The sequence below is a fragment of the Herpailurus yagouaroundi genome, unplaced genomic scaffold (genome assembly GCF_014898765.1).
Source record: "Herpailurus yagouaroundi ecotype Mexico unplaced genomic scaffold, PumYag 216, whole genome shotgun sequence".
NCBI lineage: Eukaryota > Metazoa > Chordata > Mammalia > Carnivora > Felidae > Herpailurus > Herpailurus yagouaroundi.
In genome coordinates this window covers 1,360,315-1,382,243 of record NW_024412447.1, presented here as the reverse complement: position 1 = coordinate 1,382,243, position 21,929 = coordinate 1,360,315, and the positions used below count along the sequence as shown (strand labels likewise).

At 61.4% G+C, this 21,929-nt stretch overlaps 1 protein-coding gene across 7 annotated transcripts in view; it reads left to right on the top strand.

Moving 5' to 3' along the window:
• Nucleotides 1-21,929, top strand: part of MAD1L1 (mitotic arrest deficient 1 like 1) — a 322,840-nt gene that overhangs the window by 263,389 nt on the left and 37,522 nt on the right. For all 7 annotated transcript variants that reach the window (XM_040455714.1, XM_040455715.1, XM_040455713.1 and 4 more), the window contains one exon: nucleotides 20,020-20,210. In XM_040455714.1, the coding sequence (XP_040311648.1) occupies nucleotides 20,020-20,210 (191 nt within the window). The remainder of the gene's footprint in view (nucleotides 1-20,019; nucleotides 20,211-21,929) is intronic.

The window sequence follows — 21,929 nt, the reverse complement described above, 5'->3', positions numbered from 1 at the left end:
GCTGTAAATTTACATCCGAGTGCTGCTTTAGCTGTATCCACAGATTTTAGTATGTTGTAGCTTCATTTTTGTTCAGTTCAGAATTTTTCAGATTTCCTTTTAGCTGTCTTCTGTGATTCATACATTATGTAGAAGTGTGTTTCTAATTTCAGAACGTCTGGGGATTTTCCAGGTGGTTTTCTGTTATTGATCTCTTGTTTAATTCATTTACATTTAAGGAACTACTCTGTATAATATCTTGTGGGTTTTTTTTTTTAATTCCGAATTTGTCCGATGGCCGGTTCTGAGCTATCTGGGTACATGTTCTGTGTGCACTTTGTGAGAATGTGTATTCGGTCTTTTAATCAATGTGTTTAGGCCATTTATATTTAATGTAAATTTTTAATACGTTTGGTTTTAGGCCTGCTATTATGATTAGTTTTTCTTGCCCTCTATGTATTTTATTCCTGTTTTCCCATTTCTACCTATTTCCATGTTATTTGAACATTTTTTAGTATTCCATTTTGATTTATCTTTGTGTTTTTGTATCTCCATGGATACTTTTTAAAGTGACTAAAATTGTGTTTTTAATGGTCCTATGTATTTAAAAAAATTTTTTTTTAATGTTTATTTTTGAGAGAGACTGCGAGCAGGGGAGGGACAGAGAGAGAGGGAGACACAGAATCCGAAGCAGGCTCCGGGCTCTGAGCTGTCCGCACAGAGCCCGACACGGGGCTCGAACCCACGAGCCGTGAGATCATGACCCGAGCTGAAGGTGGACACTCAACCGACTGAGCCACCCGGGAGCCCCAGACTGTCATATGTGTTTCAAAGCGCTTGAGAGGAGAAAAACGGTTCATGGTTTTTACCTAGACATTTAGAATTCGGTTCCTTTCTCTCCATTCCTAAAATCCCAGCTTTCCCCTGCTGTCTGTTCCCCAGGCATTTCTTCCAGGGTAAGTCTGCTGTCACGGGTTCCCGGCGCTCCATCCGTGTGGTGACACCTGTCCTGCCCTCATTCCTGAAGGACCTCCCTGCTGATTCTGAGCCAGGGGCTCTATCTGTTAGCACTTTGGAAATCGACACTGCCTCTCTACCTCTGGCCTCTGTGGTTTCTGATGAGTCATCTGCAGTCAGTCGGGTCACCTGCCCTCTGTGTAAGAAACTCAGATCACAGGCAACAGCGGGGGGATAGGACCGCAGCAGTGTCCGGGGGCAGGGGACCTGCACGCTGACATGGTCTCTGCGGCCAGTTTCAGCGGTGCAGTACTGTTTCTGAGTAGACCATGACAAGCTCAGTACCTGTCTTGTGAGCATCTGTAAAGCCTTGCTTGATAATTCCAACATCTCCGTGTTTTGGGGTTTGGCACCCGTCGGCTGTGGGTTTCCTAGCAGGTTTGTATTTTCTTGGTTCTTCAAGTGCTGCTTAATTTGGGGTGTTTTCCGGAGGTTTTGAATGCCATTTAAGGAGATTGTAGGCCTTTCCGTAGCCCTGCGGAGAATGTCACTCGGTCGGCTGATTTCAGCAGGTGGTCTGCTCAGGTGGGCCAAGGTGGCGGTTCCCGTGCCCTCTGCCTGCTGTGCCAACACACCAGTTCAGTTTCGGGGGCCCGCACACCCTCTGCATGCCCTCCAGAGTCCCCTCTCCTGACGCCCCACAGTTTCTGGTCCCCAAGGGCCCTGGCCAGAAACCCAGGGCGGTGCTCGCTCCGCTCCCCTGTGCACTTCCCGCGACCGCATCTGCAGTTCGGCCCACGCCGTGGGGTGCAGCAGGGAGGTGGGCGAGGATTCACCCCACTGCCCTGAGGTCACAGCTCTTGAGGTGCTAGGCGCCCGCCCAGCCGCACCTGTGCCTCTGTGGGGTTGCCCACAACCCAGCGGAGGGGAGCATGAGAAGAGGAACGAGGCTGGTTTCCACTACCTGCTTCTTGGGCCGGCGGGTGAGGGCTTCTGTCTCAGCTCTGTCTGCACCTGGCACTCGCTGCATCCGGCCCGGGGAGGGGGCGCCGGGATCCAAACCGGCAACGGCCACTGGCTTTGGCAAACCCAGGCCGCCGTGGAGCTCGCCCGGAGAGAAGCGGATAGCCTCCGAGGTCCTGCAGCCGTTCCACACCTGGGATCCAGTCAGGAAGCTTCGGGCCCAGGTGCTTTCACTGGTGAATTCTGCCAAACGAAGACAACGAACACCAGTCCTGACCATCTCGTCAAGAAAAGTGAAGAGGGAGCCCTTTTTAATCATTTTATGAAGCACGTATTACCCTAATTTGAAAGCCAGACAGAAAATGAGACCTGGAGGAATTTATTTTCGTATTTATTCCAGTTGATGAAGTAATGTGACAAAATTCGGCTCTCAGGAAAACTCTCAGCAAAATAAACCAAGAGGGGGCTTCCTCAGCCGGAGCGAGAGGGTCTGCGGGCGCTGCCTCGAGCCCCGGACCTGACGGCGACGACCCCATGCTCGCCTGGACCGGAAATAAGGCAGCGGTGGTCTGGCGCCCTGAAGTCCCCGTCCAGGCAGCCAGGGAAGAGCAGGCGTGGGGGTGCGGATGGGAGGGAACAGATGCCTTCCTGGATGTCAGACCCCAAGAAGTACAAACAGACGAGCCAGAAAACCGATGGATTCTTTGTGATCCAGGGGGTCTCGTGTCCTGCAGCCTTGCTGACCACCCTTTATGGGACGCGTGAGTGCGTGTGTGTGTTGTGTGTTATGTACCAGCCAGCTGGACACGTGAGTGTGCGTGTGCGTGTGTGTGTGTCTGCGTGTGTTGTATGTTACGTGCCGGACGCGTGGACACTGAAATCAGAAGCATCTTGCCATTTCTGTTCATGCTCCAAAAGTGAAATGCCTGGGTGTGAGTCCAGCAAAACGCATCCAGGAGGAGGCAGTGAGGCAGGAAGTCAGAGGGGCTCCGAACAAAGGGGGAGACGCGCCGCGCTCGTGGCCGGGAAGGCCCCGCACGGCGAGTGTCCGCTCACCCTGCGCCTGGAGCCGCCGGCCCCAGGCCCCGTCCTCAGCCTCTCCCGGCCTCTGCCCTTCAGGGCCAGTGGCGGCATTCCCTCCGGCGCGAGCGCCTTCACCGAGAGATGGGCTGGAGTCCACGGCTGCGTCTTTCCCAGAACCGAGCTCGCGTGTGTGGCAGTGCCACACGCGGTCCCCACAGACTGTTGACAGCCGCAGCGCCCTGTATCGGGTGAGTGTGGAATAGGCGGGTCACCCGCCCAAGGAACACAGCCACCTGTCAATGTCCCAGCGGCATGCGGGGCGGGGGGGCGGGGGGCACCGAGCCCGTGGCGGACAGCCGTCCAGGGTGGCACAGCAGTCCTGAGCCTTGGAGCCGGTGGCCTTGCGGACTTAGGCACCAAAAAATGTCAATTTTACCGCACAGTGTTTTTTTAAATATTAGATAAAACTGGTTCCTTGTTTTAGCGTGTGTTCCTTTGTTTGCTGACAAGGAGGACCATCCTGCGTGCCCCGTACACGTGGTCTCGCCACGTCCATGCTCCTCGATCACCTTCTTACTCAGTTTGGGTAGGAGCTTCTGGGTTTTTTTCACAGTGATTTTATATAGAAAGTTTTAACTGTTTTCGGAATCTCTTCTGTTAACTCTGTTATTTTTATGCTTATGAAATCCTTTCGTGATATGATAGATAATTCTCTGTTCTTCTGGGATTTTTTGGCCTTATTTTTCACATTTAAAGATCTAATCTACTTGGACCTTATTTTGGTGTGTGCCTGAAGTCCAGGAAGGGTCTAAATCGACCTCTTCCCGGACCGCCCCACCATTGTCTGTCCCGTAATCATGGCGCAAGGTCAGGAAGGGTCTAAATCGAGCTCTTCCCAGATCACCCCACCACCTTCTTTCCCGTAATCATTCTGCGCTCCATCGATTGCTTGGTTCTGATACACAATAAGATCTGTTTGTACGTTCCACTTTTTAAAATTTTTTTTTCAACGTTTTTTATTTATTTTGGGGACAGAGAGAGACAGAGCATGAACGGGGGAGGGGCAGAGAGAGAGGGAGACACAGAATCGGAAACAGGCTCCAGGCTCCGAGCCATCAGCCCAGAGCCCGACGCGGGGCTCGAACCCACGGACCGCGAGATCGTGACCTGGCTGAAGTCGGCCGCTTAACCGACTGCACCACCCAGGCGCCCCCGTTCCACTTTTTTAATTTCATTTGTACTGTGTCCCTTTTGCACTTGTAACTTTAAAATGTGTTTTAGTGTCCAGCGTAGAGCAAGGTGTTACTTTTTTCCACTTACGGACTTTCTCATCTTCCGTTAGTCTAAGTGCATTTCAGAATTACTCCGTGGAGTTCACGAAAAAGCCATGGAGATTTTGGTTCTTACTGAACTTGCGTTGAGGTCGTACGTTACTTTGGCAGGCGACTTTTCAGCTGCTCCTTGTTGTCTCCAGGGAGGGAGGACTCCCGGGCGCACACTTGTGTGGCCCGGCTGCAGGAGGGAGCACTCCGCTGCACACGCACGGCCGCCCCGGCCTCCTGCCGCTGCTGGGCTGGGGTCTGCCCACGCGGGGCCCACGCCGCCTTCCTTTGCCAGGTGCGGTCACGAGTCCTTCTGCCTGGAGTCTCGGGTCCCGGGCCTCTCCCCTGCCCCCACCCTCCAGCTCTGCTGTGCTGCCCTGCCCTTTCCCGCACGCGGTTGTCTTTGGGAGGGAGGAGCAGGGAAGATTGCTCCGTCTTTCTGAGCCAGAAGTCCCCACGAGGCCGCTGTAACGAGCTCTCTGTGACCCCGCCCTTCAGCCCAGCTCGGAGCCCGAGGTTCCCTGATCCCGCACCCTGAGGGGCTCTGCGCCCACTCTTGTTCCCACCAGCCGGCAGGGTGAGGAAGGGGCAGTCCCCTGCTCCGTGGCCCCTTGGGCCACGTGACCGCTCTGTGGCCGGTCGGGGCTGTGTGGTTGACTGTGCGAGGCGTGCGGTGCTCTTGGGTCGGCCACCCTGTGAATCGACGCAGGGGTGTGAGTGGGCCCCCCGCCCCTGGCCCCTGGGACCTTTTCCCTAGATACATCTGTGCGAGGTTCTCGCTCATTTAAGTTAACCATGGGCCCCACACAGCAGGGCCCCTGGAGCCGGGGAGGGAAGAGCTGCCCCGACTGGAGAGCCCGAAGAGCCTGGATCCCAAATTGAATCAGGCCCCGCTCACTTCTGGGGGTCCCTGCCCTGCTGCCCGGCCGTGTGACCCTGGGCCAGTCTGAGCTGCGCCCCCGCCTGGCCGCAGTCCCCCTGGCTTCCACACAAGGCTAATCGCCGTGCCCCAGGCTGGCATGGAGACCCCTCCTGCACCCGCACGATGCCTTCGGAGTGTGCCGTGTGCCCTCGGTGTGCGGTAATGGGGTAGCCATGACAATGGCCACTGTCATCAGCCCTGGTGACCCGGACCCGCGCCAGAGCCTGCCTGTCCAGGCAGAGCCGTCCTGGGTGGAGAAGCAGGAATGATCCCACGCGTCCTGTGGCCCATGCGTGCTGACCCACCAGCTCCGATTGAGGCGTCCCCCTTTAGTCAAAGGCAGGAGCCTGGGTCCCACGCCCTCAGGCGGGCAAGGCAGGCAGAGGGGACCCGGGGAGGCCTGGCCCTGGTGGAAGTCACTCGGTGGCCCCGGGGTCACCTAACAGCTGGGCGGTCGGGGTGTTGCCCGTCCTTTCTCTGGCCCTCGACTCCCCGTCTGTGAAATGACATGGTGGCTGTGAGGGCCGCTGAGGCCCGGAGCCAGAGTCGTCTGCGCACAGCGTCTGTCCTCATGCTCTCCCGAGAGGGGGCGGCGGGGGCACGTCGGCCTAGGAAGCTGTGCAGAGCCGCTGCAGTGGAGCCCGAGACCGCCCTCGACCTCGGGTCAGCGGTGCCTCTGAAGGCTGCACGCGAAGCAAGGCTTGGGGAGGGAGGGTGGCTTCGGGGTCAGGCCACTGGTGTGTGGGGGGCCGGTGTGACCTCGACAGAGACACCAGGTCCTGTCTCCCCGGCGGTGCCGGGCGGGCCCGGGGACACTGTGGCAGGGGAGTACCCAGGGTCCCGGCCCCACCCTCCTTTGCTGCCTCCAGACAGCGGGCTTTGTTGAAAACTGGTTGGCGCTTTAATTACCGTGTGTCCCAGGCTGTCCTCTCCCCTCGCTGTCTGTCTGTTCTCAGCGTCAGGTAACAAAGGGCAACACCATCAACTGGGTGTGTGATTGCAGTTGTAAGGAAGTCACGTAACGTAACCACCGGGTCTGCCGGCAGACGGGGCAGGGTTCCCCCGGTGGCCCTGCGGCCGCGACTTAGCGCCCAACAAGTCCTGGGCCAGCCTGGGCCAGGCTGGGGGAGTGGTCCACCTCGGCAGGCCACCTCGGCTCTGCCGGCATGGGGTGGGGAGTGGTCCCCCTTCCCGCTGCTGCTTAGCCCCACCCCCACTGCTTTGGGGGCAGCCTCTGGGCCGGACGGTGGAGCCAGTGCCCTGGGCACCTGCTTGGGGACCAGAGGGTGGGGCGTCCCTGGTCACCTAGCGGAAGAGGTCTGGGCGGGCATCCGTCCAGAGAAGCGTGCGCGGCCCGTCCCTCTCCTGGACACCCCCACTTGGGTGTCCCTTAGACATCGCAAAGTTTGCGTGTTTAAATCTGAACTTCCACGGCAACAAGGAAGGACCACGGCCCACAACACGTCACCGCCAGGTGCTGGCGGGACGGGGAGCACCGGGGACGTGGAATGCCGTGGCCACTTTGAAAGGGACTCCGGTGTCGTACAAAACTGACCACGTGCTTGCCGTGCGCCCAGCCGTCACGCTCCTCGGTATTGACCCACAGGCGATGAAAACTTACGTGCACACAAAACCTGTACACGGGTGATTGCAGCAGCTTCATTCATCATCCACAAAACCGGACAGCAACCGCGATGCCCTTCAGTGGCTGGTGGACGAACCGTGGTCCATCCGGGCGGTGGGGTTTTACTCAGCCCCGGAAAGAAGGGAGCCACGAAGCCAAGAACGACGCGGAGGCACCTTCGATCCAGGTTACTGCGTGAAGGAAGCCAGTCCGGAGAGGCCGCACCCTGGGTGATCCCAGCCGAGTGGCCTTCTGGGAAAGGCAGGGCCAGGGAGCCGGTAGAGGACGGGTGGGTGCCGGGGGCGGGGGAGGGATGAACAGGTGGGGCACAGGCATTGAATATTCTGTATGATTATACTGGTGGACACATGTCCTTCCACATTTTCCAACCCACAGACTGCACACCACGCAGGGTGACCCTCACGTGAACAGTGGACTCTGGGTGATGACGTCTCCGCGTGGGGTCACCGATTATGACAAGTACACTGTCCTGGGGACGTCGATAGTGGGGGAGGCCTTGTGCGTCCGTATAAGGGAAGACTCTGTACCTTCCGCTCGGTCACGCTGTGAACTAAAACCATTCTGAGAGCCCTTAAAAAAAATCAGCTCTGATCTTCACCTGTCTTAAGCATACGGTGATTCTGGTAAACACGCAAGGTTTGCAGCCATCGTGACAGTGAACCTTTCTGTCACCCCACAGGGGGCCCTGCTGCCCACTTGGAGCCAGCGTTCGCAGCAGCGCACGGTCGCGGGCCAACTCCGCGCTCTGCCTCTGGTGACGTCTTTTCCGGACTTCTCCCAACAGTGGGGTCACGCGGCACACGGGCCCTCGCGTCTGCCCTCCGCCCCTCACCGGAACGTGTGTGAGGTCTGGCCGTGGCGGCGTGTGCGTGGCGGTGCTTCGTTTCCTTTCTCGGTTACGAATGAGCCTACAGGCACGGACCACGCTTTGACGGACACCGACACGTGGTCCACTGTTGGGCTGTTTCGAATGTTGCTGCTGAAGGCTTTTGAACACAAGGCCCCGTGTGCCCTGGGTGGGAGTGGAATGGGGGGCTCTTTCTCGGGGGGCCGTGGGGGTGAGTTTATATTCAACTTTTTAGGAACCTGCTGCTTGGTTTTCCAAAGTGGTCCGCCATCTCACGGCCCCTGCGTGCGCGCTCTGGTGCCCCGCGTCCTTCAGGCACCGGCGAGCCCTTGGCTTCTTGGGTCCGGCCGCGCTGACCAGTGTGACGTGGTGTCGCGCCGTGGCTGCGTCTCCCCGGTGGCGGGCAGCGTCCGGCACCTTCCCACGTGCTCGTTAGCCATTCGCGCGTCTCCTGTGCTGAAACGACTTCCGTAATCTTCGGCCCATTTTTTACGTAATTTGTTTTCTCGTGATCATTTCCCTCATGCTGCCTTTTGATAAGTGAAAGTTTAAATTTTGAGAAAGTCGCATCTACCCGTTTCTTCTTCTCTGCCTAGCGTTTTGTCTGCAGAATCCTTGCTCACCCCAGCGTTGCCATCTCCTGGCTTCTGGGAGGTTTTACGTGTGGACCTATGACCCACAGCAAATTGATTTTTGTGTCCGGTGTGAAGGAGGAGTCAACGTTCGCTTGTTGCTATTTAGATACCCAGCTGTTGAAAAACTCCCCTCTCTTGGGCTCCTCTGAGCCGTTGGGACGCATCTTGCTAGTGGATACACAGACTCAGGATGACGCGTGGATGCTCGCGGACCCAGCTCAGAGCTCTGGCGGACGGACGCCGGGATGCCGAGCGCGGTTTCCGGGGACGGAGCTGGGGGGCCCTGCCGGCGGTGCGCACTGCCTCCAGGGGCTCGCCGCAAAACCGATGCCAGATGCTACTTTTGCTTTTCACCTTCTCGCGTAAAAGTGAGAAAACCTTCTTTGGATTTCTTGTGGACAGTGAGAACAGGCCCTAACGGGCGTTTTGCCGAAGCGGAGTGGCGTAGTGCGGCCTTGATGACCGCAGCCCAACTTACCGTTCTCGGTGGCGGGTTGTTTGCATTTCTGTGTCCGTTTCTGCATCGGCTTGCCCAAGTCTTCCCTGCTTTTCTTGAATGGTCCACGCTGCCACCCGCCTCCCCTTTCTCGAATGGTCCACGCTGCCTCCTGCACTTGGCTGTCTCCCACCCGCCGTGTCCTAGGCTCATGTCCTGGCTTCCCAGAGGGCTGCTGTGACCGGCCCCTTCCCGACCCTGCTTTCTCATTCTCCGTGGCGCTTACCACCTCTGGAGACCACTCGCCCGCTCCTGTGTGTTTATCTGAGTCCCCTGTCGGGATGTAACCCCCTGAGGTCTGGGATCCTTGCCTGCTTGTCCACACTGGCACCTGCCCCGAGCCTGCAATACTGGCAGCCACGTGGTTCACCCTTGACACCTATTTGTTGGGTGAGTAAGTAACCGAGCAGCTTTTCTAAAGCCTTTGTTCCTGGGCTGCTCTTGAGGGGCAGGAAGGTTGTACTCAGGCTGCCGTGGCATCACCCGCACTCCCACATGTCTCCTCCGATGGCGCTGGGGGTCACAAGTCTCCCGTCAAGGGGCTGCCGGCCCCCGGAGGTTCTGGGGAGAACCTGTTCCATTGGCACTTCCAGCTGCTGGCGGTGGCCGCTTTCCTTGGCGCTCGGCCCCTCCCAGACTTCCCACAGCGGAATGTCCTCTTCAGACCTGCCACCCTCCTGCCTCGTCGCTGGAGGAGCCATGTGATGACACGGGCACCCCGGACAGTCTCTGCCTCCTTAGTTCACTTACTGGCACCTGCAGGGTTCTGCCGATGAGCCAGCGGTCCTGGTCCTGGGCATCAGGCTCTGACACCCCTCCACAGCCTGTCTTGGTCACTTGTCCTTGACTGGAGAAACTTCCTTCCTCTGACTCACTGGGTCCTTACGACTCAGGGGCGTAGGGGCAGGAGCAGCCCCTGCTGCCGGTGCTGGACAAAGGCCGCAGACCCCAGGCAGACAGCGCAGTGGGCCAGCCCGCCGTGGGGTGGGGACCCCGGGGCAGGGGAGCAGGGGGGACCCCTGGGGGTGTTTCGTCTCGCCTCCCGCCAGGGCGTCTACGGGCAGTGCCTGTGGTGGTCCCGCACGGAGGGGCTGGGCCCGGCTGGAGACAGAGCTCAGCAGCACCGGCGGGAGGAGCTGGGGCCGGGGCCAGGAAGGCCAACACTTCCCTCGGAGTTCCCTGGGTGGGAGCGCGCCGTGCGCGTCACCTGTTGTCAGGAGGCCCCTGCTCCTGCCGCGCCTGGCGGACCTGAGGAGGGCCGGACGCTGGTCCTGGCTGCCTGCCGCGTGTCCTTGACGGAGGGGCGCCTGCCACCTCAGAGCACTCCCTCCCTGTCCAGGCTGTGCACCTGCTACACGCCTGCTCGCCTCGAACTTAGCCCCTCCTCACCGCACGCCCCACCTTCCTGCGTCCGAGCCCCAGAGGGCTAAGCCGCTGCTCCCCTCGGGTCTGTGGGCGGCTGCACCTGCTGAACCCCTGCTTGGTTCTCTGGGTTCTCGGTCCTACTCCTTCATGCCTTCCCTTTCAGACTCGAGGCCTGGCCACATACATTAGCCGGTCTTAATAGACTGCCACATCTTGAAAGCAGGGAGAGAGAGAAAGATTTAAAGTCTTGTCTTGCCCAAAGCAGACAGATTGACTCGAAAATGACTCTGTCAATAAAAGATGAGCTCTGAGAGGCTCTTCCCTCTTCCAAGAGGAAGCTCGCCTTCCAGGAACTCAGCTTCTCTAAGCCCGCTGTTGGAGATTAATAACACACACGACACGCAGAACGGATTGGAGTGAGCCTGCCGCGGCTGCCGGCGTCCTGGCCTTCACCCACGGGCCGTCCCACCTGGTGGCCACAGGCCGTCGCTGCCAGTGAGCCTGACAGGTCACCTGCTGGTGTGCGTGCGGAAAGAAGTTGCTGGAAACTTCGGTTAAGCACTGGTGTTCTCTGGTTTATGTCTCAGGGCGTTTGTGAGGTGATATACTTGGGTGGCTCGCTCCTCTAGATGGTTTCAGGCTCTGGCTGGTGTGTGTGAGTGGATGTGTGTGCGTGCACAAGTGTGGGAATGCATGCTTGCACGTGTGGTGTGTGTGTGAGAGCACATGCGTGCATGCATGAGTGTGTGTGTGCATGTGCGTGGGTGCGTGTACGAGTGTGTGGACGCATGCCTGCATGTGTGGTGTGTGTGAGAGAGCACATGCATGCATACACACGCATGAGTGCGTGCATGTGTGTGCATGTGTGAGTGTGTGCCTCAGGTGGTCTGCTTCTAACCGTGTGACCCCTTAGGGTCCATACCCATGAAACGGAGGCGGATGTCATGATGTTTCTCTGGTGTTCCCAGAGCTTAAGAGGAGCCAGTGCACACGGAGGGCGTTAGGTCTCCACCCGGTGCTCTTTTCTGGGGTCTCCCGTGCAGGCCGGCTGGCCCTAGTGCAGTGAGTCCCTACCCTCCAAGGGGGGCGGGGTGTGCTTTATTTGGAAAAAACGGGCCGTGAACAACGAAACAAGTGAGGAAAGTCAGAGGATGGTGAGCTCTGTACACACCCCAGGCACATGGGTCCCCCAGGGGCACCTGGTGGGGGGATGGCCGCGAAGGCTCCCTCGGGCACCTGTGGCCAGACCTCTCGGCCCGAGGTGGTGCCGGGAGTCCGGCACTGCCTGCTGGACTTGGGGGATCCACCACGCTCCAAAGTCCTGGCTTGGATGTCCGGCTTCTCTGCTCCCCAGTCGGGTGACCGGGAACAAGGCGCTGACCTCCTCGGGGCCTGACCCCACATCTGTCAGCTGCCTGGACGAGGGGCCAGCCGTGGCCTTCCACGTGGCCCAGCTGGTCCTCCCCCTCCGCAAAGGCACCAGGGTGGGGAGGCTGGGGGGGGGGGCGTCTCCTGGGGCTTCAACCGCTCTCTGTTCTCAGCGGTGGGGGAGGGAGCCTTCCCGGGAATGCGATATCACATGAGCGCCCGCCTGTCACCCCGGGACTCTCCCACCCCGTAATCTGGTGGGCTGTAATTGCTGGTGTCTTTTCAGATCATTTCTGTGCAAGGTGACAGGCTGCTTGTGGAGGGAGCCGTTAATCACACAGAGATGCCCCTGTTTGAAAGCTGGCACCGAGCTTACCCAGGGCGGGCGTCTGCCAGGCAGCCGGCGGTGGGCACACACGCTGCTCATCTGCATATAATTCCAGGGCGAATGTCTTCTCTCTTGTGTAAAACGTGCAATTTCCGGCCCAGCAGGGGAACATGGGCTCATAATGGAGAGACTTTGTCCCAGGGGCCCTCTGGCTCCAGGCAGTTCAAGCAAACCATTCCCTAGGATGGCAGAAGGCCGTGGAGGGCGGGTGGCAGAGGCCTGTCCGCTGGTCACCGAAGGCAGCGGTCGGGTGGTGTCCGCTGTGCCCCCTCACGGACAGGCTGCCCTGAGTGCCGCGCGAGGAGCGGGGTGGGCGCCTAAAGCCCCCCGGCAGGCAGGGCACAGGCACGCGCGGATCTCCAGACTGGTTCCGCCCCCCGCCTTGTGCCTGCCAGCCTCCCGGGCCCCTCTCCTGGAGCTTGGGCTTGGGATGGGAAGGCCATCTGCAGGAGGGGGAGCCCGTCAGGATGCACGTGCTGCGTCGGGGTGGTGGACCCGCTCTTGTGCGCGGCACCCACGAAAGGCCTGCCTGGGGCCGTGGTCCGGCGGTGGACACCACCCCCCACCCCGGGGACCAGGACCCGGACCCACAGTCGTCGCCCTGTGGTGCCGGCTCCCGCAGTTGCTAATAAAATTGCATGAATATTTGATGCCTAATTACTAAATATTTAAACACGTAAAACTGAAATAGTTAGAAGTTACGAGATGCCAATAATTCAGCCCCAGCGGCGTGGCACAGCTTTGGGCCTGAGCAGAGCCGGCGCCCCCTGCAGCCCCCTCCCCCTGCACCTGCCAGGTTGGCCCAGGGACGCTTCCACAGGGACACCTCGGGCCCAGCCAGGCTCCTTGGCCCGGCCTGGTCTTGTGTGGCCGGGCGTCCCTGCGTGCATGGGTGCGGTTCTCTCATCTGAGGTCAGGCCCAGGCTCAGTGTGAGGGCCCCTGCGTCACCCTGACACGAAGCTGTCCCCGAGGCACACCTCAGAGAGGCGGGTCGCCTCGCTGGTCTTTGTTCGGCTGCAGGACCAGCTCCGAACACGTGTGCTTTCATCCCGAGTGCCCTTCAGATAACGTAGGGACGCGTTTTGTGCCCCATCTCCAGACCCAGCACGTGCACGTCAAACAGCTGTTCCCGTGTGGCCTCGCTGGCTCGGTTCCCACCTGTGTGACTGCTGCCCCCACGTGTGTCTGTCCTCTGGACACTGAGAGGTCATTTCCCTCAGCTCCGTCACCGGCCTCTTGAACCCAAGGAGGCCAAAACCCAACTCAGGACCTGGACCTGCAGACCCGCGGCGCCCCCAGAGCCTGTTCGTGGCAGATGACGGCACCGTCCCGCCTCTCACTCATCCCCACGTCCGCTATCCAGACTGGTCTCCGTCGTGCCCTTCCGGACCTCGGGAAGACCCGAGGGCCCAGGGCGGCCCACGGCACCCGCTGGCCTGGCTTTGAAAAGCCCGATCTGGCTGCCGAGAGGCTGCCGGTGTCCGGGGCGGGGGGCGCGGCGAGGGCGAGGGGCGGTGAGTTTGCCGAGCGTCATCCTCCTCGACCCTCGTGCCCGGCAGGGCCTGCTTCAGAGCCTGAGCGGGCAGTGCGGGCAGAGACAGCGGGCAGGAAGCGCTGTGCCCAGAGGCCGACCACCCTCGGTGCACGGCGGCCCCAGCCCTTCTCTGAGCCCCGGCCTCCCCACCGTGGAGCCAGGGCCCTCATCCCGCCTCTCCACGGACGCCCCGAGGGGACAGGCCATGGAGCAGAGCTCGGTGGGCATCGGGAGGTGGGCGATTGGCCTCTTGCCATTGCTGTCCCTGGCCGCGGACCCCACGGGCGTGCCCGCCGTCCTCCCTGCCCCCTGGGCCCCTCCGGACCGCAGGGGCGCAGTGCTGGGGACGCCCGGGGACGGAGCACAGCCGGTCACCCAGCCTCGCCCACAGCCGGGTCCGGGCAGGCCATCGTCCCCCCTCCCTGCCTGGCACACGGTGCCCTTGGAGCACCCCGGCTCAGCCTGGGCTCCAAGAGCTGTTCTTTCAAGTGGTGAAATCTTAGTGCCTTTTCCTGTTTTCTAAACCTGAGAACCTTAGCATTGGCTAAGTGGCTTTATTCACTTTTCAGAAAGAAAAATGAGTCTGTCCCGAGTCCCCAAAGGGCAATTTCAAAAGCTGCTTCCAGTTCTTAAACACAGCGCAGCTGCAGGGCCAGGCCGCCTGCCTTTGACGGCTCGGCCGGCGGCCAGCGCACGGCTGCCCTGCCCCCTGTGTCCTCCTCCTGGCCTCCCTCACGAGGGGTCTGGAGCCATTCGTGGGGTGGGAGAGTTTGTCTGTGGGGACAGGGCGGGAAGAAGGAGGTCTGTCTGCGGGGTGGGAGGTGTCCATCCATGGGGTGGGGTGGGGTTTCTGTCCATGGGGTAGGGCGGGAGGGAGGAGGTCTGTCTGTGGGGGGGGGGGGGTAGGGGTTTTCCTGGGGGGTGTCTGACATAGCCCTGCGCCCTGCCCGCCCAGCCTGGAGACCAGTCGGTTACTTCTGGGGTTTCCCTTGTGTGGTTTCCCCTCCCAGGATCTCCGGATGTATCTTTTCTTTGGCGTTTTCTGTCTCTGTCTTTGGTGGGGCGCTGTCGGGGAGGCCCTTCCGTGTTCCGTGTCCACGCTTCCGTGCGCGTCTGTAACGGCATCACTTCCGCGGATTGCGCGTTGTTGCTGCTGCCTCGGACGCCTCTCCTCCACAGCCTCCGTCGTAACCTGCGTGTGCGGGAGGCAGGCACTGCGCCCTGCGGGTCGTTCTCCGGGCCGGCGGGCCTCCGTCTGGGGCTGGTCTGCTGGGCACCGGGAAGGCTGCCGCCAGCCGCGTGTGAAGGCCGGTTCAGACCCCGCAGGGGCCGCTGGCGCAGATCGACCTCCTGCCGGGCCCTGTGCTTGTGGACCCCGGGTCCACGGGGGCCGGGGGCGCAGGCATCAGGGGGTGTTCCATTCGTCACGGCAGCCCTGAGGCCTGTCACCCCTGCCTTGGGAGCAGGGACTGTCTCCTCTCCAGGAGGGGCAGGGCCATCACCTGGCGTGCAGGGAGGAGTCCTGCTCCCTGGTGCGGACCCTCCACCACAGCTCCAGCCGGCCTCCCTGCCGCCCAGGACGGTGAGGTCCCACTCACCCAGGCCCGCTGGGCCTGGTTCCTCTCCTGAATTCGCTCATCTTCTAAGATTTCGTCCGCCCTCTTGTCTGCCGCTGCCTCCCCGCCCTCCACGGTGGTTGCGGTCGGGGGCAAGGTCGAACACGTATGTTCAAGGGTGAGCACGTGCGTTCTACCCGCCATGTCCGTGGGGAAGCCCCGTATGTATGTTCCCTTTGGTTGACACTGACTAGAGCCTTTCCGGGGTTATGATTTAGGGTTTTGGAGAAATGGCATTTCATGTACTCCCGCCTCCTTGAAGTGCACTTGAAACTCAGTGGGACAAAAAGTCCTCCCTGCAGCGAGTGTGGAGTCTACGGGGAAAATAACTTACTCAGAGAAGCTTTTGAAGACACTCTGTTGTGTGAAACAGACACTGTCACGTACGCTGAGGACATGTGACACGAGACCGGATCTATTCCAAAGAAGTGATTTCAAAGCTGAGGAGTCCGGGAGTCAGCTAGGAAGCATGATGGGCTGCTCCAGGCGTGTGTAAAGGCCCTGAGGTGGGGAGGAGAGTGGTGCTTCTGGAATAGAGCCAGGGCAGGTGTGGCTGGAGAGGCGGGGCCTGGACACTCGGCACAGGCCTCGTGGCCGCAGGACAGGGTTTCATTTCAGACCGTGTCTCCCCTTCAGAGCTTAGAATTCTGTCCAGAGGACTTAGGCCCCGGCACAGGATTGGAACCCAAGGGACAGAACCCAGCGGCCAGTGCCGCTCTGAGCTCGGTGACTGTGCTGGGAGGCCTGGGATCCCGGTCCCAGCTCTGCCCCGCGTGGGTCTCCAGCCCTCCCCCCGCCAGCCTCCTCCCCTGGATGGCGCTTATTCTACACTCAGAATCCTCTGGACCACGATGTGGGTCAGGGAAGCCCGTTAACAGGGAGCCATCGCCTTGAAAGGTCCCAGGATGGAGCTGAGGCCGCCGCGTGTGGGACGGGGTAAGGCCCGAGGTCTGTCTGTCCCTCAGAATGGCCACCGTGCAGAGTCAGACCCAGTCACCTCACTGGTGTGCTCAGGCCACGCGAGAGGAAAGACGTGGACCGCAGGCCCCGGGCTGCCCTCCTAAGGGCCTTTGGCATCTTGGCACGTGTCTCTGCCGTGTCCTGTCTGCTTGTGCTTCTCGAAGGCCCTGGGAGCAAGAGGAGCTCAGAGCTAAGGGTTGCACGTCGCTGCCTCCGTCCCGAGGCTGGGTCAGAGGTCCCACGGAGCCGACCGGGATCTCCCAAGTGGAGCTGCCGCCCCCCCCCTCCCCCCGCAACCTCCAGCTCCCCGCGCCTTCCCCAGCAAACCGGTACGCAGGGAATTGAGTCACGGAGGCGCGTGTGCTGTGAGTGAAATGGAGGCACAGCCGGGCTCTGCTGCCGGCGCGGCCACGTGTGGGGGCCACGCGAAGGCTTGCTGCCGGGAGAGTCCCGCCGTCCACTGGTCTGTCTCTCACCTGCTCTCCCTGCTCCTCTGAGATAAGACTTTCTCCGAATTTTCGACTGTGAACCGCTCTCCAGAGCTACGTGCCCATAACCGCTCCTTTATCGTGCCATCTCCGCTCTCTCCTGCCAGCCTTACGTAAGGGAGGGTTTATTTTTGTTCCGCGTCCTTCCCACGGGCTCTCCCAGCGGCCTTCTAGGACTCCGGAAGGAGCCAGGTGTTGGGCACGGATGGGGAGGGTGGGGGGTGGGAGGGGGAGTCCGAGCCATCCAGGGGCCGTCCACCCGTGGCTGTGGCTGTGGCCGTAGAGGGAACCAGCCGGCCTGCGTGGGGCCGCGTGCCAGTTGAAAAGCAGGCACATGGCCCCTGGACCTTGCCATCCACCCCTGGCCTGCCCCACCCCTGCCCGCCCCGCACACCCGAGCTCTGGGCGACCGCGTCCTCTGTCTGGCACACGCTTGTTCGTTGGCCTTCCTGGTCCCTCACCAAGGACTCTTGGAGAGCCTTGCACAGGGCTGCCACGGGGAAGACGGACAGGGTGGCCCAAAGAGAGAAGAGCGTGGCAGGAGGGCACATTCCTTTAGCCCGTGTTGCCAGAGGGCAGGACGGGGCGGAGGGTGAGTCTGGCCCGGTGCAGCCTCCAGCCGTGGGCCTGATCCCAGGCCTGAGGGGAGGGGGTCCGGGCACGAGGTCCTCATCCCAGGCATCTGGTGATGCCTGAGACATGCACAAGTCAGGAGGGGTCCAGAAGCGGGCAGGCCCGGAGCTCTCCGCAGCCCCGACGAGGCCACTTGAGTGCTGAGCCGGCCTTGCCCGATGGCCTCTGTGGGTGGCCATGGCCGGGTGCCTGCGGGTGGGTGCGGAGCGGGGTCACCGTGGACCCCAGGGGTCACCGGCCCTTGGCAGGCCCCTAACCCCACCCACAGGAAGCCTCGGCTCGCTCTGGGGAAGAGGCCGCATCCGAGCAATGGCTTTTCCAAGGCAAAAGGCACATCTTTTATTTATTTAATCCAAACCATGGTGTGAATTATTCATTCACGTTTATGTAAGCGATTGAACGGCAGAATAGGGGGGAGGTCAGAGCACTGACTTTGCTGTGCCCTAAATCACAGCGAGAGCTCACGGCGTCCCCACCCCAACGTGCTGCATTAAGGTGACCGCACCTGAGGACCCACACCAAGCAGACGGGGAGCAGAGCCCTCCGTACCTCTGACAGCCTGTGTGACCTTGAGGAAGTCACTCCCCCATCCAAGCTTCCCCTCGCTTGTCAGAGGGTGACAGGGGGCCTGCCTGGTGTGGTGGGGGCTGCACTGGGTGAGACAGAGTGTGCGAGGAGCCCGACGTGGGGGGTGGAGCTCGTGCCCCAGGCGTCCGCAGCCCCCAGGGGGACAGCAGGGGCGCGGCTTACCCGTGCATTTGCCTGAGTCCGTGTACTTGTAGGAGTCCGTGGACCGGGTAATGGGCAGCATCTTGATATCTGTGGGCAAAGGGGCTGTTACCTTCTCCAAGGTCAGGTTGCATTATTACCAAAATTAAATTTTTCCCAATGGGCATCTGAGCTCCATTAAAGGCAGTGCAGTCTGACAGGGGTGAATTATCGCCACAGAAACGTAGTCAGTGAATCTTTCCTTCCAGGATGGGTTTTTCTCCCGCTTGGCGGGTCCGTCCTCCGTGGGCTGGCTGAGAGATTCAGGGAGGAGCACGGGGTCAGAGCCGCCAATTACCCTTTGGATTTCGTAGTCTGATTACTCGATTAATCAAGGGCTCCACGCCCGTGTCCCGATGGAGAGGCTCTCTGCTCCGGAAGAAAGATGTCGACCGGGGCCATCAGGGCCGTGTGGTGATGGAGGGCAGGTGAGGGCGGGGCGTGTGACAGGTGGAGGGACCCGCATGGCGGGGAGGCTGGAAGGAGCCGTGCCCTGGTCTCAGGTTCCTCGTTCAGAGCAAGAACGCGGCCGGCCCTGGGCTGCCCGCAGAGCTGTACGAGGTACAGACAAGACCCAGGATACGTGTCCAGAAGCCTGGCGCAGGCCAGAGCACGTGAGGGGCAGCGGGGCCGCGAGAGCTTGGCCTGGGGCGGATGGCGCTCCCCACGCCAGACACGCGTGGCCCGGCAGTGAATGTCACAAGCCCCTGTTTGTGAACCAGAACCCGTGCCCTCCGCGTCGCCCTGTGACGGCTGCAGAGCGTGTTGGTGCCTGGAGCTGACCGAGCTCCCACCATCCAAGGTGTGGCCCGAACCCACACGGCACTGTGCTGTGGCCCCGTGGGATCCAGCTTGTCTTTGCAACGCCTCCTCAGGCAGTTGTGTACCCGACGCACCTGGGAGCTGGAGGGTCACACACTCAGGGCCACAGGTCTGGAAGGGCGCACGGATGGAGGCTCTCCTGTGTGTCTTTCCCTGGAAGACAGGCTCCCCCGTCCCCTTCACCTGCTCCAGGAGGTGACCTTTCCTGCTCTCTCCTGCCCTCAGCCCTGCCAGGGAGCCTCTGGTTGCCGGGCCCGGGCCCGCCCTGGTGACTGTCACAGGATGTGCCACGGGCCCCTTGCTTCAGCTTGAGCAAGAGGGTTCCTGTCCCTGTCACAGCCGGGTTGACCGGCTCCAAGGCCTGGGGTCTCCCACCACCCTCTTAGACGGCACAGCTCCCGTCCCACCCAGGACGTCCCCGGGCCCTGGAGGGGTTCCCCGACATCAGCTCCAGAGGGACCAGCAGGAAGCTCCTGGCTTCAGAGGCTGGTGTTTGAGGAGAGCCAGCCTTGCTAATTAGTGAGGGGAGAACTGAGGTTTAATTACTGGGAAGGCACCTTGGGTGAAGGATTCGTGATAATTGCTGTGTAGCCTCCTGATGGCTTTGTGCTTGGCACAGCTGGTTTCTCCTGTGCGGCCCTGAACCGTGGCAGGCGTGACGGGAGGGCCTGGGGCCTCTGCCCTGAACCGTCCTGTTAGAGCCTTGAGGGGGCGGGCGGGGTCCCAGGGGCCTGTCTGCACGCAGTGGCCTTGTCTCCGGCGGGGGTGGGGGGAGAGCCCTGGGGATGTGACCAGGAAGCCCCAGGGCATCCACTGTCTAGGCCCCCTGCCTGCTCACCACTTCTCAGCGCTGGCCTGTGTGAGTGGGCGGCCAGCCCCCCAGCAGGTACAGACCCAAGACTGCCCGTGAGGGGCCAGGCCCCACCCAAGCCTCCTCAGCGGCCTTGGGAAGGACTCTGTGTTGCCTGTTGCCCTTCAGAAAAGGCGCCAGACCGGGGGTTGAATCGGGGCTCAGAGCTGGGACGAGGCCCTCTGTTTTCAGAGTCACTGCTGTCTTTAGAGTGATTTACGTTTAATTGAACGACTCCACGCCCGAAGGTCGGGCCGTCCCTGTGCTTGTTTTCTTCGTTCCCTAGCTTCGCACTTGCGCGCGTCAGGGCTCTGCCTGGGTGGGACCCCGTCTCCGCCACGACCCTCTGTCGGTGACTCTGGCCCTGGCCCCCGCTGCCGCCCCGCGTCCCATCCGGTCCGGGTTTGCAAGCTCACCCTGTCCCCTGTCGCCCCCAGAGCTGAAGAAACAGGTGGAGAGTGCCGAGCTGAGAAACCAGCGGCTGAAGGAGGTCTTTCACACAAAGATCCAGGAGTTCCGGAAGGTCTGCTACGCGCTCACGGGCTACCAGATAGACGTCACCACGGAGAGCCAGTACCGGCTGACGTCCATGTACGCCGAGCACAAGGCCGACTGCCTCATCTTCAAGGTAGGACCGCGGTGACGGCCACCGGCGTGGAGAGCGTGTCCGCCCGGTCTTCCTGGTGCACGACGGAGCGGGAGCGGTGGCGGCCTCCCCTCAGGAGGCGTGGCCCGCTGCTTCCAGGGGAGTCTGCTGACCCCCGGCCGCCCCGACCTGGCCGCCTCTGGGTGTCTGCCGTCCGCCTGTGCTGTGTTGGCCCCGTCGCTGGGAGGGGCGGGGCAGCGAGGCCCGGGGCATCCAGCCCCAGCAGTTCCCGGGGGGCAGCGGAAGTAAGAGGGTGAGGGTCCGTGTTGGGCCAGGGAGGCGGCCTCAGGACTGGACCGTGGCCAAGGCCATCGTGCCGTGTGGCAGACGGGACAGGGGACGGAAGCTGCTGGATCTCTCTGGGATGGGCCCTCGGGTCTGTCTGAGACGCCAGGGCTGGAACCCCAGACAGATGCGAGGGCGGGAACTCGGCGGCCTGTGTTGGCCCCAGACTCCTTCTGGAGAAGCCAGCAGGGTGGGGGCCCCCACAGAGGAGCCCCCTCGGAGTCAGAGGCAGCTTGTGGCCTGTGGAGCTGTACCCGTGTCCAGGCCCGGGGCGGTGTCCGGGTTTCGGGACTGGGACGGTCACGGGGAATGATGCACCCGCACGTGAGGGGCAGGACTGGGGCGCTGCCAGGCCGACCAGGAGGGCTGTTCCCGCCGCCGCCGCGCTGGCCTCCCCTCCCTTTGCTTGAAGACGGCGACGTGGGCCCGGCATGGCTGTGGGCGGCCACGGTCGGCACGGAGGTCCCCACGCAGGGTGGCCACGGTGCGAAGCGGGCCGTCCACCTGGCTCTGCCCGCGTTTGTAAAAACAAAGAACCCACTCTTCTGGGTCCGTAAAGCAGCCGTAACCCGTGCGATCTGCACACGTGGAGCAGGACGCGGTAGCAAAGTCCTGCCTGTCTCGTTTCATCGTGAACTGAACCTCACGCTAAACCTGTGCCTCCCCGGCTGCTTCCTGGCACGGGTGCTGGCCAAGCCCGGAGGCGCCGGGTCGCGGGAGGCCGAGGGAAGAGGGGTCCCGACCTCGCAGGTCGGCGTGGGCCCCCCCCCCCCGACTTCATTTCCATCCCCCTTCCTTCCTGGCGGCCTCTCCTCGTCCTGAGGTCAGCACCGCGTCTCGGCCTGGTGGCTGCCTTCTCACATCCCCGGCCGTCTTGGGTCCCGCGTGTCTGTTTTTACGTTTCTAAGCAAGCCCTCAGAAACGTCTCTCCTGTGTCATTCCGCGATCTCCCGAAGAACTCAGACCCCGACGAGCACTTCGTGTGTTGTGGGAACCCCACACGGTTTTCTTAAACGTCAAGCGCGTAAGCAGAGATGTTCAGGTCTTGCAAACGCTCACTCTGGACAGGACAGCGCCTGAGGAGCAGAGATCCGCACAGACCGTCCACCGTCCCCCGACCCTCTGCCATCCCCCACCCCGGACCCTCCGCTATTCCCCTACAGATCCTCGGCTGTCCCTGCCCCCACCCACGCTCTCTGCGGTCTCTCCCCACCCTCGGCTCTCCTGCCTGTGCAAGGCCTCACTGTGCTCAGCAGTTGCCCCCCACCAGGCCCCTTGAGCGTGTCCACGCCCAGAGCTCACCCCGGCTCAGTTCCCGGGTGTTGCTGCAGTAACCCCAACACCTTCCCCTCCTGAGGGTCCCCTGCGGGGTCCAGTACACCCACAGTTCTGACTGGTGCCCTGCCTCCCAGCTGC